This window comes from Notamacropus eugenii, chromosome 3, assembly GCF_028372415.1.
Source record: "Notamacropus eugenii isolate mMacEug1 chromosome 3, mMacEug1.pri_v2, whole genome shotgun sequence".
Classification (NCBI taxonomy): domain Eukaryota; kingdom Metazoa; phylum Chordata; class Mammalia; order Diprotodontia; family Macropodidae; genus Notamacropus; species Notamacropus eugenii.
Window position 1 is genome coordinate 370530005 of NC_092874.1, and position 18421 is coordinate 370548425.

At 36.5% G+C, this 18421-nt stretch overlaps 1 protein-coding gene across 1 annotated transcript in view; it reads left to right on the forward strand.

Moving 5' to 3' along the window:
- Positions 1-5477, forward strand: part of CCDC192 (coiled-coil domain containing 192) — a 352874-nt gene extending 347397 nt beyond the window's left edge. Inside the window, exon 7 of the mRNA XM_072597419.1 lies at positions 4111-5477. Within this exon, the coding sequence (XP_072453520.1) occupies positions 4111-4364 (254 nt within the window). The 3' untranslated portion in view covers positions 4365-5477. The remainder of the gene's footprint in view (positions 1-4110) is intronic.
- Positions 5478-18421: the final 12944 nt, after the last annotated feature.

The following is an 18421-nucleotide window of genomic DNA, read 5'->3' on the forward strand; positions in this document are numbered from 1 at the left end:
TGTAACCATTCTTTGGTGGGAAGGAGCTAAGCTCTCTTTGTTTTATATAACCACTTTTAAACACTTGTATCATGTATTTCAGTCATTTATTTGAGGCTTTATTTATAAATAATGTGGAGTCACTCTTATCGTCAGTTTGGGTCCTGAATGTCTATGACTCCATAAAACCAGTCACCAGCTGGGACTTTGTTTCAGGACCAGTCCATATGCACTTCTGGAAGGAATGGTGGGGACTTTTTTTTGTATTATTCTGTATTGTCTGAGTTCTGAGGAATGAGCCATACTCAAGACATGGTCAAGATTGTCACAAGCTGCTCCAGAAAGCATTACAAAACAGGGAATATAAGGGTAATCTGCACTTGGGCAGTCTGATGTCAGGAATGCCCCCACACCATCCAATGTTGCCATTTGAATCCTAGTCCAACAGGCTTCTGGGTTAGGAAGATTATACCTATAGGTATATAGGTATATAGGTATATAGATATAGGCTCTGGATTTCCCTGATTTGGTCCTGGTTCAATAAGGCTTCCTTAAACTGTGCTCCTCAGCTGCATTTTTCTGGCTGGATGCATTCTCAAGGACCCCCCACACTTTTACCTGTCTCTTTATGTGGACCTGGACCAGCAAAATTCACTTCTTGTAGTTTATCCCTGGATTTGTCATCATTTCTCAGTCTGGTAGTCTTTTCTTATCCTGGCTGGAATAGTTGTGAGAGAGTGTTAGGGTTTTCTGCTTCTCTTATTTGCTGTCTTGGGGACAATCCCCTAATACTGTCATTTTTAAACCAATACCCACTGTGTCTCAAGTTAGCCCTGGAGCATCATTTTAGGAAAAACATATTTATTTCTGTGCCCTGGGTAATTACAAGCTACAAGTTATTTTAAGTTGTAAGATTAAAATAAATAAATAAATGAAGTTGATTTTCAAGAAAGATGCTTACTTAAACTATGATCTATTCAAAGGATTTTTGAAAATTGGAAAAAAATCTTAACAAACTCTCCCAAGTTTTTTTCCATTAGTAATTTTTTTAAAAAAAAATTTCAGAAATTTTCAAAAATTTTTCAAACTTTTTTCAAAAACTAGTGTTTTTCCATTAGTAATCTGCTAATAACTTTTTAAATAGTAGAAAATAGTACATTACTTCTTTTCCTCTCATTCTCTTTTTAACTCTTTACTCTTCTGACTTCATCATTCCACTGGAACTGCTCTCTCCAGAGTTACCAGTGATCTCTTAATTCCCAAAGTGAATGGCCTTTTCTCAATCCTCACTCTTCTTGACCTCTGCAGCCTTTGACAAAGATTATTTCATTTGATCCTTACAGTAACCCTGGGAGAGAGGTGCTATTATTATCCTCATTTGATAGATAAGTGAACTGAGGCAAATAGAGGTTAAATGACTTGCCCAAGATTACACAGTAAGGGTCTAAGGCTAGATTTGAACTCAGGTCTTCCTGATTCCAGATCCAATGTTCTATCCACTATGCTAATCTGTTGCCAAATCCTGCTTACCTTCCTAACTTCTATCTCCTTTGATACTTACCATCCTAAAGCAAGGTCCTCATAACCTCACACCTGGACTGCTGCATTAGCCTGATGGTTTGTCTCCTTGCTTCAAGTCTCTTCCCACTCTAATCCATATTCTGCTGTCAAATTAATCCTCCTAAAGCTCAGATCTGACCATGTGATCCTTCTGTTCTGTAAACTACAATGGGTGCCCGTCATGTCTAGCATCTTATATTCTGACTTTCAATACACTTCATGGCCTGGCCTCCTCCTCTCTTTCCAGTCTTCTTTTAAACTTACTCCCCACCACATACGCTCTGCCACTGGCTTGCTTGGCGTTCCTCCAACAAGATGCTGCATCTCTGGACTCTGGACATTTTCTCTGGCTATTTCCCAGACCTAGAATGCTCTCTCTTCTGATCTCCATCTCCTAGCTTCCTAGATTTCCTTCAAATTGCAGCTAAAATCCCATCTTCTGTGGGAAGCTTTTCCTGATCCTCCTTAATATATGTACCTTCCCACAACTGATTGTTTCCAGTTTATCCTCTGCATATCTTGTTTACACATAGTTGTTTGCAGGTTTTCTTCCCCATTAGACTCCTTAAGAGAAGTCACCGTCAGTTGCCTTTCTTTGTATCCCTAGGGCTCAGTACAATACCCGGCACTTAGTAGGCACTTCATAAATGCTCACTGATTATCTAACTAACTAGTAAAATCCTGAATTCTATCTCTAGTTAATTTTTTAAAGGTCAGGGAATTTTGTTGTTTATGCAATTCAATATGCTCTATTTTTACCACATTGTCCCTAGAGAAATTTACTAATTTAACACAAGGAACTGCAAATCCTACCTCTCTTCCTCTCCTCCTTCTTGCTTCCTCCCTTTCCCCAATACATTTTAGATCATTAGCAGGTTTGTACTCTAGTAATAAGTCTGTCTCATATTTAGCAGTTTTATAGGTGCCATAGAACTATGGGGCTTTACCTCCCTAGAGATAAAGCCTTAATTACCCTAGAAAACCTGCTTTCATAGCTAAAGATTTCATTATTTAGTGTATACTTTTATTGACACTTGGATAAGAAGTAGAAGCAGGATGTAAGTAGGACGAATATGGAACTTAGACTCAAAAGACAACTTCCCATCAGTGCTCTGCTTCCTCATGTGTAGGTTATACAAGCTCTCTGAGCCTCAATTTTTTCATTAGTAGAAGGGGGACCACACTTCCATAATCATTTCTCCCAGGAAATGCTATACAAACACTGGTGATTTTTTTTTTCACTACAGTAGTTATAGTGTTCATCTTTTAACATACAGTAGCCATTTAACTGCAACTAGACAATTCTGCTATTGAGACTTTGGCTTAGCTTTCCTATTTTTGATCGATGCTTTTTTGTGGATATAAGAGAAGTGATTCTAATGCTTGGACTCTTGGGCTAGGTAAACCTGAGGGCAGCCTTGCAGCCTCTCCAGACCCATGCAAAATTGTGAAGGAAGAACAAGACAGCATCACCTTTGCAGCATTCCTACCCTTATAATTTCTTACTATGGGCCTTAATCCTGGTTCCTGTTTTCAGCAGGGTCTTGTTCTCAACCGATTTGATACCTATTGAAAAGGAATAAGTTATTACCCCTATCAGGGGCATGTGTAGCCCTCCTTCACTCAAATAAAGTCAAGTGCAAGTCATATCATTATTTCTCTGATGGCATGGTCTTCTTTGGCAACGAAGGACGAACACACATGCATTGTATTAAGAGTTTGTAAGAGACTTGAAAGTCTTTAAGAAATGGATCTTTGCATTTTCTGGCTGGTGGTGCTTAGAGAAACTTTCCTTAGAGGTCCTTTAATTACTATATGAAATTATTCCCTACTCTGTCAAGTGAGAGTAAAAATTCCTGAAAAGACCCTGTGGGACCTTATCAGAAATCCAAGGTTCAATTCCCGATTTAGCTACTGAACATCTGCTTGACTTTGCACAAACTTCAGTGTTCTTCTCTGTAAAACATAGACAATAATACCAACTCTGCCCATTTTACAGGTTTGCTGGGAAGAATGAATTAGATCATATTAGTAAACTGTTATATAAATATGAGCTCTTGAGAGTAAAAGGGTTGATACTAACAGGAGAGTTATTTTGCTTATCATTAACACTTTTATCTGAAAAGAGGCCAAGACAAATTTTTTACTAGAACTGAATAAAAATGAATTGAAGCTTAAACTGGTTAGTTTTTTTTTCTGCCTGATCTTGACTCTTATGAAACCCATATATTGCTTTCTCTTTGAGGAACTTTGGGGTGGACTGTTTAAAATTTAATATGCTAATTCTATCTCTAGTCTTAACCATTGTTAAGATGAATTACAGGCCCCAGGAGTCAGCAAAGATTAATTCTCACTAGTTGTTTTAGCAGTGATCTAAAGTATGGCACTGCTTACCTTTCATCAACAAAGTTTGACGTGAACAATGATTGGTTCTTCCTTTCTGCTGATGTCTCTGTTTCCTCCATTTTTTTCTTAAGAACTGAGAAATGCAGTTCTTTGTTCTTCCTTATCTTTGGGTTTTAGGAAATCCAATTAAAACTATTCCAACTTTATTTTTCTTGTTTGTTTTAGAAGAAAACTCTCTGGAAGAGTCCTGTGGAGGTCTTCCACCTGTGGAAGAGGGAGATAGAAGAATTAGTCTGATTATGGAATTGTCTACACAAGTTTCACTACAGACAGAGAAGATCAATCAGCTAGAAGAAATGTTGGAGGAAAAGGAAAAGAAGATCCAGCAGCTGGAAGCAGAGCGAGAATCTCCAATGGTCAAAACTGAAAACCTTCCAGAATATTTACCAGAAGCACCAAGTGCTTGTAATAACAGCTAAAGCTGCTGTGGAGGTTGATAACAATTTGTAAAAATTGATTAGTTAGAGCACAGTAAAAGTTTATTTTGTGACATCAAGCTAGATACCAAACCGAAGTATCCTCACTACTCATCAATCACACACACACGCACACACGCACACACGCACACACGCACACACATGCACACACACGCACACATATATATATCTGCAGGGTCCAGGAAGCCAGTCTTTCAGTCAGTCTTTCTGATTAGCCAGACCTCAGTGACAGAAGGGCACATGGGGGAGAGAGACACAGAAGAAGTTAAGTAGTGAAGGAACCCAGGGAAACTGCCCTTGGAGGAAGAAAATAACCCAAACTCCTTTTACATGCAGCTGTATTATGAAAGAATTGTCTAGCAGTGAAAAAGTTTAAACTGGTGAACTCTCCTGGGAGGGTGCCAGAGAAGAAGAAACATCACCAATTCAGTACAGTAAATAAGCCTTTTGTGTCCCGGATTTGTTTCTTTATTGTATGTATTTTGGTTACATTTAGAGTTTGTAGAAGTAAAATCAAAGAAATTAGGAAGAACAGAAATAGATAGGTTTAGAGGAAATCACCCTCCTCCCCTGAGAAAACCCCTCAATAAACTCATCTTTCTGTTAGGAGAAAGGTTGTACTCTAAGTGAAATATTCAATACTGCTGAGATTCCATAGTGATATTAATGATAGGTGTCTGGGCAGCACCCACTTTACAGCTCAGCTACGTCTCAAAACAGCCATGGTTTTAAGGCATACGGTGTAATTAGGAAAACCCACAAAATGGTACCTACTAAATGATGGCCAACGTGAAACCTCTTCTGTTATCTTTTCACAATGTGTAGACTGGTTGATGAATCTTTTCTGACTCCTAAACAGAATTTCAAAGCCTTTGTACAAAGTAAGTGATTTATATTTATTTAGCTCTCATGAGATGGTTAGAGATTAACTAGGAGAAAAAAACCTCAATAAGCACAGATTATATGTATACCACGCAAATTGTGCAGAAGACTTCAAATCCTGGATGAATCTCCTTTGATTGTTTCTTGACAGTTGTTCAACTTTCATCATGAAGTTAACGGTATCAGGAAAATAAACTAACATGCGTGCTGTTATGCCTCTTATTCATAATGAATAAAGCCATTCTCCTCTGAGACAAGAAATGAGCTTTCCCTAGAATCAACCACAAAAGGAGAATAAAGTATTTTGGCCCTTAATGGTAGTTTTCATTTATAGAACACTTTACTACTTACAAAGCTCCTTTATATCCATTTTCCCATTTGGTTATTACACCTGCAGGTTCTTATAATCTGTTTTACATATGAGAAAACTATATTCAGGGAAGTACATGGTAGAACTGAGGTTCAAGCCCAGGTCTTTTGACTCCAAGTTCAATGGTTTTCTTACTATATCTTAGTGACTCACTATTAAATTATCTGACCATTATTCCAGAAGCTAGTGTGACCATTCATACCTACAGGGTCCCCTTGGACCCTGTAGAAATGTACAAAGAAGGTACAGAGGTAAAGACTAATTTCTGTTAGAAATAACTTAGAGATGAAAATTGTCTAAAACTCTAAACCAAAGGTTCCCAAACTTATTTGGCCTACTGCACCCTTTAAAAAAATTGCTTAGCACCCTCCCAGAAATTTACTTTCTTTAACCCTTTAATTTTTTAAATTTGCATAATTTAAAATTGTAAAATACATATATATTTAAATGATGCATCTTAAATGTAATAATTTATTATATATTTGTGGGGTTTTTCCTACATTAAAATTTTGATTACATAATCTAATGTCATGTAACTGTATAGTATCATATTATAAACAAGATATTACATGCACATATTCCTGCCAATGCATCCTGGACTTCCTGACAATGCGGGACATGCTTGCCTGCCAAAACTTGCTTGTTGAGACCTGTTGGTGAACTTGACCACTGATTGGCGGTCACTTGTATTTTCAGCATTTATTTGGAAAATAATGTAATCACTATGACTTCAACTCTGTTACACGACAGATAAAACATGTATGAACAGTTTTTCAAAATTTTCTTCTCCTCTTTCCTTATCCTTCCACTGCCTTCTTATTTTTATTCAATACCCCCTCAATTGCACCCAAGGTAACTATTGCCCCCCTGGATCATTCCAGGGCCCCGCAAGGGTCAGTATCACCCACTTTGGGAACCTATGGAAAATTTAAAAAAGGACCTAAAGAAAGAAATTATTGATATTTCTAAGTGGGAAAATGAACAATGATATCACTGGATGACCTCCTTTGATCTTCCTAGTTCATGGGTATTTTCTCCTACTGCTTGCCCATTCTTTTGTTCTTGAGAAACAATTAGGAGGTTACCCAATTCTGTTAAGCATCTAGTTTAGACAAACTAGTGAATGGGCTACTTCCCATATTGTGAGCCAAAACTCTTTTGATTAGGAGAAAATTAACTTTCTAAAGTATTTATCTAGTCTTACAAACATTTTCATAGATGGCACAAGGCAATTTATATACAAAGCATTCAACCTTTTAACAAAAATTTGATAATTAGAGTCATTATTCTAGTTCATTACCTTTATTAGTATCAGTAATTGTAGAGCACTGTGGCAGTTACACAGCTTACATAAGTCATCTTACTTTCCACTTGGAGCTTAGAATCTCATAGAGGGATGTCATCAAATGGAGTTATAACATATAATATTGTATAAGTGCATTAGAGAGTGTTCTGTGTTTTGATGACACAATCTTGTGATATGTAACTGTATAGTATCATATTGTAAACAAGATATTACATACACATATTCCTGCCAATGCATGCTGGACTTCCTGACAGTGTGGGACATGCTTGTCTGCCAAAACTTGCTTGTTAAGACCTGTGGGTGGACTTGACCACTGATGTATAACTTACATTTTGAGGTCATTAGGAACTTGAAGGATAAAGTTCAAGGGATTATAATTATATGGCATTAAGTACAGCTAGATGGTGCAGTGGATAGAATACTAGGTCTAGAGTCAGGAAAAACCTGAGTTCAAATCTGACCTCAAATACTTACTACCTATGGGAACTTAGTCAAGTCTCTTAACTGTTTACCTCAGTTTCCTCATTGGTAAAAACAGTGGGAGAAGGATATGGCAAATAACTCCAATATTTTTGCCAAGAAAACCCCAATTAGGGTCACAAAGAGTTGGACACAACTGAAATGAATGAACAAATATTCGAATTTAAAAAAAAAATAGAGAAAAAACCAGCTTAATTTCAAATGTCCTCATTTCACATACCTCAAACATACCCCAAAACTTAGATTCTCAGACACAGCTCAGTTTACTATGTGGTATGACTCTCTGAGGAAAAAATAAATGGTGAGATTTAATTTCAACCATTTTCACATAGTTCAACTCTGATATCTCATCCTGGTATGGAAGTGATACTGGGTTCTTGAATCTGTGCCAAGGGAGTATATACTCTGGCAAGTTCTGACATGCTGGAAGGGCTTAGATCATGGCCCAGACAATAGAATACAGCTGCTTTCTGAGGATCATCCTAGTTGAGGATCATCCTAGCTAAGGGCAGAGAAGATATTCACCATGGCTGACCCCTGGTCATAAATTCTTTAGTTTAGCAACCCACAGAAGAATGAAAACAGTTTAAATAACCCTTAATCTTGTGCAGCATCTTTCTGCTGCAACAGTGACAGTTGTAAAATGTTGGGGAAAGTATTCCATCCTTTGAAATGTCTTCAAACGTTTACTTAACTATAGATACTCTTAAAGGTTGAGGGGTTTGAAATATTCAGAAACAATTCAATTCAATAAAATGTAAATCCACTTGGAATTTTGGAACTCCACCCCGAGGCGGAGATGTCTTGATTGGTGACTGAGTGAGCAAGTGCAAATCAACCCCAGACCATGCTTCACATTCCATCCAGTCATCCACCCTTGGCATCTCACCATCTCCCTTGCTTTATACCTAGAACAGCACTGCCTGTCTGGACTTCCAAAGGCCATGCCCCTCCTCCCTAGGGGAGTTAATCCACACAGCTTCGGAACTCTGCCCTGGGGCTGAGATGTCCTAATTGGAGAGTGTATAATAATAATAGTAATAATAGCTAACAGATGGTGTTTATGCCAAGCACTGTGCTAAGAACTTTACAATTGTCTCATTTGATCCTTACTTTAATCTTAGCAGCTAAGTGCTAGTATTATCCCATTTCACAAATAAGGAAACTGAGGCAGACAGTTTAAGTGACTTGCCAGGGATGACACAGCTAAGTGTCTGAGACTAGATCTGAACTCAGATCTTTCTAAGTCTAGGTCCAGAGCTTCATCCATTGCATCACCTACCTACCCTACCTACCTACTCATTTAACCCCCTATATCCAGCCAATTCTGGACCATGCATACTAGGCATCTTGCCACATACACACACATATACATATATACACAGAAACACACATATACACATATATGTACATGTGTGTCTGTATATAAATAGACCAATACTGTCACTGCTCCTTGAAATGCCTGATAATTAACCGTCCTGTGACTTTGCTCACCATCTCTGAGACTCCCTAGACCAAAACGTGTTCCCCTGGCTGCCACTCCTCACTATGTGATTTTTTTCCCTATTAGAATATAAGTTCTTTGAGTACTGGAATTGTGCCACTTTTGTGTTTGTACCCCAAGTACACACCTAATGCAGTGCTGACACATTGGAGGAACTTAATAAGTGCTTTTTTAGTCATTCAACTATTCATTAAGCACTTAGTACACACAAGGCAGAGGAAAACAAAAATTTGTCCCTGTTCTTAAAGAGCTTAAAATAAGTAAAAGGAAGATTTTAGGAGGTAGAAAGTGCTAGTAATAAGAATCAGAAAAAGACCTTGAGTAGAAGGTGTCATAAATGAACTACCTATATATCAATATTCTCAAAATGAACAAAATCAGAAGATAAAAGAAAATTGCAGCTAAATGGAAAATACATCACAGAGTCTTTGAGAGGCAAAGAAGTTGGTGGAGGGCATTTTATTGTGCACCCAAGGACAATAAAACACCATTTCTCAGGGCAAAGTCCTCTCATCTTGCAATGGCCATGCTCCACGTAAGGAAAAATACCAGCATGAAGACAAATCTACCTTTTGTGCCAATCAGTATTGCAGATAAAGAGAAAGACCACAAAGAATTTGACAGAGTCCTTCAAATCAGGTCAATATTTAGTTCAATACAAAATGTAAATGTGAGGATGAGAAGAGGGTTTAAAAATTATAAAATTACAAATTATAAAAGGTGGTTTTGGTTTGGTGTACAAACCTGATTTGTACAACAACATGGTGGAGGATGGGGGGGCGGAGACTATGAACATATCTATTAAAAGAGTGAAATGTAGTGGAAATGAAAACAAGTCTACTTGGCATAAGATGCAAATAACCCACATATCCCAAGGACATTCATGGATTAAAATCTGTAGGAGAACAATATTGGATGTAAAATTGAACACATTTGTCAATATTCCTATAACAATATGTTTTCACCAAAAAGTAAGAGAAGAAAACTACATTTGGACTTTGTTACATAGATGCTTGTTATTTAAAAAAGCAACTCTGGGATATGAAATTAAGGAGAACAGCTGGAGAAGGTCAAGTACACAATGAAAATATCAGCTCAAGGTAACCCAGTTTTGAAAATATTGAAGGATTGCTTTACAAGATGTCTGAGAAAGGGTAAGATAACAAAAAAATGGGAAGAATTACAGATAATGTTAATATCCCCCAAAGGTGACTGAGAGAACAAGAACTACCAATCCATATGCCTATTTTTTATCTTTGCAAGAATGATCTATGTGTATATGTGGAAAATGTATATTTTCATTGAATTTGCAAAGAGAAAGGGAGCAGTTTCCATGAATGACTCTATGTTAGATTGTATTTTGGTAATCACACAATTCACACACAGGGGCACAAAGAATAAAATGCTCCACTTTTTGTGTTTTTTTATTAATTACAAAACCTCATCTTATTTAATAGAGCACAAGGTAGCTTTAAATCCTCAGCTCCAACAAGGAGTCCCTCCTTGTTGCATATATTAAAAACATATATATAAAATATATTTTCATATATTAAAAACATACAAGATTCTTTGACATATACAACTACAGGCAGCAGTGGATAGAGTACTGGGCCTAAATTCAGGAAGAACTGAGTGCAAATCCGATCTCAGACACTTACTAACTGCATGACCCTGGGTAAGTCATTTAATCTCTGTTTGCCTCCATTTCCTCAACTATAAACGAGGATAATAGCACATCTTTCAAAAGGTTGTTATGAGGATAAGTTGAGATAATATTTGTAAATGTGCTTAGCATAGTGTTGGACACACAGCAAGCAAAATATAAATGTTTATTCCTTGTCCGGATTTCCCACAGTGGTAACTTTATTATTATTTTTATTAAAAATACATTTATTATTTTTTATTTATTTTAGTTTAGTTCATTACTATTATTTAAAATACTGTTTATTAACATTAAGCAAGATATAAACCAAGGAGTTGTTTCTTGTCAAAGGCTTAGAGAATACTTGCATATAATCCAAATGCAAGAGGGATTCACTATAAATAGTAAGGTTCTCCAGATGCATGTCTTTTCTAATCATATGAGCATCAAACTCCAGAAAGTCCTTTAAGATCTCTTTAATAAGATTTGTTACTATTCTGACAATTCACACAGGAAAAATTAGATGGATGAAAAATGAATAATGTCCAGAATATGATACAGTTAGATAACCAGTCCATTGAGTCAGTACAGGTATATGTAAATTTGTGACAGGCTCTGCATAAGAACAAGTTGGTCCCAAATTTAAACAGAAGGAAAAGAATAGTTTAGGTTAAATTTGGGAAACTGGAGCATTTTTAATGATTTCAGGCTGCTACATGATTCAGATATGCATTTTCAACAAAAATGTTGTTCCACAAATGGTATATGTTTGCAAATCTTGAAACATAACTCAATCCCTCATCTCTAGCCACCCTATTACCAGTTGCTTCGCTGCACACATTAGAGACTTTGTTCTGAAGCAGTTTCTGCCCTGGGTCATCAATCAACTGAACTAGAGTGTCAGGAAAGTACCTCTTCCATAAATATTTCCTTGGCCATCACTCCTCTCCCCCAGTTCCCTAGTTTTGAAACCATAAACCATGATCAGATCAGCTGTTCCATTGTTCCTACATGAGGTATGTCAGTCTATGCCCCTTTAACCTATGTAACCTCTCTTCCTCCCAGGCTTGGGGCAGTTCTCCAAAGTAACTGTTCTGTGATATGATATATTGCACATGAGGAAGGAAATACTACTCCTGATTGTCTGAAAAACTGCTGAGCCCATAATATCATGTACCCAAGAGAATGAGGTTGAGAGAGGCACTGAGAGAGACAAATAAGGACTTTTGAATGGTGGGTAGGAGATTGCCCTAGAAGTGTACACTTGGAAGGAGGCTTGCCCTCAACATGTGCCTGAAATCCTGGAGTATACTTAGAGGTTATGTTGTTCTATTTCTACTTGGTTGAACTGAGATTTTATCTCACTCCCAGTTGAGGAGTTCATTTTCTTTTGTGTATTCATTGGTCTATTCCAATTAACATAATTTCCCTAATATCTGATAATTATTTAGTTTGATAAAAAGATAGAGTAACCGTTTGTGATAATTTTTGTGCCACCAGTTTTTGGTGGAAGGAAACTAAGTTGGTACTAGTAGGCTAGATACTACTATCACATTGACAGCAATCAGGAAAAGTTCATTTTATTCTTACCCCTTTACACCCCTAACCCCAGAATGCAGATATTTTGTGTTTTGGTTTAGATTGAGTCTTGTAACCTTCTTGGAGGTAGGAGTATATATGAAAGCCTACCCAGTGGTCCTGGATTTTGCTACCCTGGCATGACCAGAGTAGGGTGCAGCCCTCCATGTTATCCTCACAAAGGCAGAAATCACCTCAGAATGTTTTCGTCACTAGCTTCAGGATTTGGGAAAAGAGAATCATAGGACAAAAGACATGGAAATGCAAAGTGTCTAAGAGCTTATTCTGTAGAAATAATCTGCTTTTCTGCTAGAGGCTGAATTCTTGCCAAATTGGAATGACATCCTACCTCTGCCTTCCACAATATTCATTTTCTTCTACATTACAGTCAAGTGAGGAATTCTTGTTTAAGCGTAATAAATAGAGTAGTGCTGATGAATGTTGCAGGCCTAAGTAAAGATAATCTTCCTATCACTAAATTTAGAGACAGAAGAGAGAAAACTGTTGCTAAAATGCACAAGAGGAAAATAAAATAGGGAGGGAAAGGTTAGCTACTCAACCTTCTGAGCTTAAAGAACCACATCTCATTATTGTAAAAATCATTATTAGGAACAAGAGTTATAATTAACCAACATTTACCATATTCACATAAAGATCATATAACGTGAAAATTAAATTTTGTAATTATACTTTCATTAAAGTTTAAGGCTTCACACATATAGCCTACTTTGGGTAGAGGTGAGAAAAAGGGAGAAAATTTGGAACTCAAATTTTTTTTTAAAGAACGTTAAAATTCATCTTTACATATAATTAGAAAAAAAGATACTATTAAAAATTTTAAAGCTTCAAGGAATTATTTTTCCATAGTTGCCAGTACAGAAGAGCTTGTGTTTTGAATGGAAAGCATGGCTTTTAAAGAACAATATACCTCAGTGGGAACAAAGTTCATGGTAAAACATACTACTGTGACCACATGAGTTCCTACATCTCATCTGATAGTGCCAGGGTGCAGTAAAGATAAGGTAACTTGTCCTGTCTCCCTCCCAACACCATTTTTCCTCCACCCTCACCTGCCCCAGCTAGTAGAGTATTTATTTCCCAAGACCACTAAATAGAAGTCACAAACTAAAGATTAATTTATATCCTATAATTGATTAAATTATGACATCTAACTCACTGGCAAATCACATCTACAAATTTGGCATTATTATATCTGCATCTTCTCCTTGCAAAAGCACAGTCCAAGGTTGTCTTATAAGATTAGCTGTATTCATTTTCCTAAAAGCATTTCACATTGATTGTATTTTTGGATATTACAAAATCATAGATTCACAAAATCTCAAGGGTAGAAATAAATTCAGGAGCCAGCTAGGCCAACCCATACCTGAACAAGAATCTTCTCTACAGTATACCTGACAAGTCGTCATCTATCCTTAGTTTGAATCCTTTCACTGAGGGGAAATCATTTTATTCTTGTAGAGTTTTGATTATTAAGAATTTATTCTTTACATCAAAGTTAAAATTTTCTCTTTGCAATTTCCACCAATTGTTCCTAATTCTCTTCTATGGGGCCAAGCAGAGCAAGCCTAATATTTCTACTGGATAGTACTTCCAGCATTTGAAGATAGCTATCAAAGTTCTCCAGATTAAACATTCCTAGTTCCTTTAAGAGATCTTCATAGGTCATTATCTTTAGGTTCTTCACCATCCCAGTTGCCAGTGTATCACCATCTTCACTAATATATCACACTCAGAACAGAGCACAATAATCCAGATGTGTTTTTCCCAAGGTAGAGTATAGTAGGGTTCTCATCCTTCTTCTATGCAATCTGTCTCCTTTAATGATGTCTAAAATCTCAATAGGTTTTTGGCTGCCATATCATACTGAATTTACAATCCATCAGATGTCTTTTAAATGAATTGCGGCTTCCTGCTCTCACCTTCCCCATCATGTACTTTTGAAGTTGATTTTTTTAAAAAAAAAGACTTTACACTCAATTTTATTAAAGTCTGCCTTGTTAGAGTATATTCAGTGTTCTAGTCTGTTAAAATCTATTTGGATTATAGATTTGGAAATAGAAAGAATCTTAAAGGTCATCTAGTTCAAACTCTGCATTTTGCAGATGAAGAAGTTGAGGTTTACAGCAACTTCAATGACTTGACAAGGGTTACAAAGGTAATAAATGGCAAAACTAAAATTTGAACACAATTCCTCTGATTCCAGAACCAGCACTCTTTCTATTGCCTATAGTGCCTGAAAGATGCTAATTCTTTCATCCAGCACACTAGCTTGCAGCTTTGTGTTATGTGAAAATTTGGTGAGTCTTAATCCAAGCTATTAGTATAAATGCTAAAAAACACAAGGCCAAGCACAGACTCTTCTACTAGACAGCTTCCAAGATGATACTGAACCATTAAGTCCAACCATTCAACTATCTTTGAATCCACTTAACCAAAGTATTTTCAAGACCATAGTCCTCCATGTTTTTCTCAGAGATAACTTGAGAGACATTGTCAAATTTTGTAGGAAAATCTAAATAAACATCTACTGGACTAGCAACACAGTCATAAAAAAAATTACCTTGTTCTGTCATGATCTGCTCTTGATAAAAACCTCTTTGTGATGACCACTTCATGATCACTAGTCATCCTTTAAAAATATGGGCAAGAATTTTTGCCAATAATAAAAGTAAAGCTCATTGAATTCTTAAGTTTTCAGACTCTGCTCTCTTCCTTTTTAAATAAATTGGAAGGACATTTCACCTTTTCTAATCCTGTGGCACAATTCATTTTCCATGATTTTTCAAATAGCATTCATAGTGGTTTGGCACTCATATCTGACAATTTATTTAGTTGTACTCTAGGATTTAATTTATCTGGCTTGAATGACTTGAACTCATGAAGAATATTTATGTATTGCCTTGGATTCCAACTACTTGTCATCCATTTTTGATGTGTGCTCTCCCTGACATCTCCCTTCCCCAAGTCCAAAGATCATTCTTTTTGGCAGAGGAAACAGTAGCAAATTAAGAGTAGAATAGCTCTACCTTGCTCATTATCCTACCCAACATGACCAGTGGTTCCGTCTTTGATCCTCCTTTTTCCAGTATAACCCGCAACAAAAACCCAACAAGACATTGCTGTTGTCTTGTATTCATGGCCTTAGCATTCCTGACACTATCTTTTCAGTATCATGCAAGAATAGTGTATTCAGCATCCATAAACTGCCCCCATTTCTATCAGCTTTACATGTCTTTTAAAAATCCAGTTGGTTAATAAGTTTTCCATTCGATATGATGAGTTACTAGTGGACATATTTCTTTCAGTTCAACAAATATTTGTTGAGCACAGACTAAATTTTATACACAGACACATATATCATGTATAAATATACACATATATGTTTATATATATATACATACGAGGAAACTATATGTACAGTTTATATATAGTCCACATATAAAGTATACATGCAAATATACATATATTTATACATGCACACATCATGCTGACTAATGTAGCAAATACAGAAATGTGTGGTATAGCTTTTGCTTTGAAGGGGTTTAAATCTAGCAGAAGGATAAGACATGTACATAACATGTTATAGAGGAAAGAAGCTGTAATTCTAGTCCCATCCCTATCATATACTAATTTTGTCACCTAAGGTACATGACATCCTCTTTGGATTTCACTTGCCACATCTGTAGGTCTTGCCACTGAACTTTGGTGACTTTGGAGGAGATAGTGAGGCTGATGACTGTGTAGCTCTGCCTCACTTAAATCTGATTCACACACAAGTCAAGATATCACTCTCATGCTATCACTGGTCCTATCCAAGAACAAAGAATGTGCCCTAAGAGGGAATAGCCATCAATGTTCTTTGTGGCAAAGAGATTCTGTGATGCTGCTAACACAAAGTCACTGTGAGAACAGGGTCATCTAATGTGCTGCTGTTATATTCCACATAGACTAACATCCCAGGCAATGGACTGGAGATGGAACAGCAAAGCTGAAATTAGCATTGTATTGGTAACTATAGTGAAACATTCCCTGAAACAACTTCTCCAAATAAGAGTGAAGGTAAGATTTCCTTAAGAGAGGGCTAGGTTCAGGCTCTGGTACAGATTGAGCTTGACAGTTTCTGAGACCCATTTCAGCTTTGAAATTCTGAGATTGTATGAATGTCCTATGGGTATTTGGATACTTTGGCTCATGACATCCTATAACTGCTTGCATGTGGGAGGTGGTACACCAGAAAGACCACTGGGCTTGGAATTTGGAGACCTGGTTTAGTCTCTAGCTATGCCAATAAACAGGTGGGTAAATCATTTCATTTATCTGTCTTTAGTTCCCTCCTGTTTAAAATGAAAGGTGATTTCTGTTATCTTCCAGCTCTAATAATCCTAAGTAGGTAGTATAGTAATGGAAGAAAACTACAACGGATATAAAACCTATTAGGGATTTGCTTTTGCAGCACTTAGGCTCTGGGGCTCACTCTTCTAATGCCCAGAATTACTGGCAGAACAAGTATGCGTATGGTGGTTGGCTCCTCAGAGTTCTAGGGGGTAACTCTGAGAGGTTGGGAGGGTAGTTCTCTTTTAAAAATATTTTATTCATCTTGCTAAATATTTCCTAATTATAGGTACATTTGTTGTTTTACTTTACACTACAGACAAAAAAATTTCTCACACATGTATGAAGTCATGCTATGTGTTTGCTCAAGAATCTTCAATGACTCATTATTGGCTCCTGAGTAAAATCTAAACTCCTCTGCCTGGAATTCAAGTCACTCCAAGATCTCCCGCCATACTACTTTTCTAGTCTTGTCTCATATAAGTGAAATCATCATCAAATCAATACTGCCATTGATTCTGGAAAGGGTGTGCCATTCTGCTCTGATATTCAGATTCATTTAGCATGCAGAAAAAATTTCCAAATCAAAATATTCCTTCTTGGTCATCAGTCTCTTATAGGTGTTGTTTCTCCCATTAGAATACAAGCTTCTTGAGGAAAAAGACTATCGTCACTTTTGTATTTGTATCCCCCAGACCTGACTCGTAGAAAGTCCTTAATTTTTTTTTCTTCCAAGTATTCATTCACAGTAGTAATCTTCCAAGTGGGGTGTGCATACTCCAAGGAGTGAATAAGATAATCCACTGAGGTGAATTTAGGAAATATAAGTATTTCTATTAGAAGTAAAAATTCAAAAATGCTAGTACTTCAAAATACATTTATTTTTATCTAAACATATTAAAAGCAAATCAAGTTTTACAATATTTAACGTAAAGATGGACATTAGTGCTCTCATTGGTCTATCTGTCAAATGGTTCATGTTTAGGACTTGAGGAATTCTGAGAGTGGGAGTCTCACAGTAAGAAGGGATAACACCTACAGTTGTTATTCACTTTTAGTATATTGCAATGCATTAAGGTTTACTTGTATCCAGGTGACTTTCAATGTCTGGGAAAAAGAAATTCACTAGGCAAATATTAACAAAAATCTTTACATAATAATGAGTGGGATTGAACAAGGGATATCATAATTTAGTAAGCACAATCAACAAACAACATACTTCTTCCACTTGGATGATAGTCATTAAAACCAAAGTTTGACATAAATGCTGTATCACAAAATGTTAAACCAAGATTTTTGTTGGACTATACTACTAGACCCAGCAAAAATTTCAACAAATATCTAATGATATTTTTGCTCTCAAGAGATGTAGGTGAGACGGACAAATTCACAGATATATGAAGAACCACACACCACAAAAATTTATTATCTGACTAGCATCAATCTTGACTCCGTCCTTGACGCTGTCTCATAAAACATCTTTTTTATCAGTAACTTAGATAAAGGCAAAGAAGCAAGTCTATCAAATTTATAGGCAGCAGACTGTTGGGATAGATACTGAATTTGTTTGATGACAGACTCAAGAAACCAGTATGGCAGAAAGTAAGTAGAGACCAACATCTTACACTGTATATCAAGATAAGGTCAAAATGGGTACATGATTTAGAAATAAAGGGTGATATCATAAGTAAAATGCGGGAGCATGGAAATTTTTACCTATGAGATAAGCTGACCAAACAAGAGATAGATAGCATTATGGGATGTAAAATAGATAGTTTTCATGACATGAAAATAAAAAGGCTTTGCATAAATAAAACCAATGCAACCAATATTAGAAGAAAACCAGGAAACTGAAGAAAAACTTTTTTGCAGCGATTTTCTTTCATTCAAGGCCACATTTTTCAAATGTATAGAGAAATGAGTC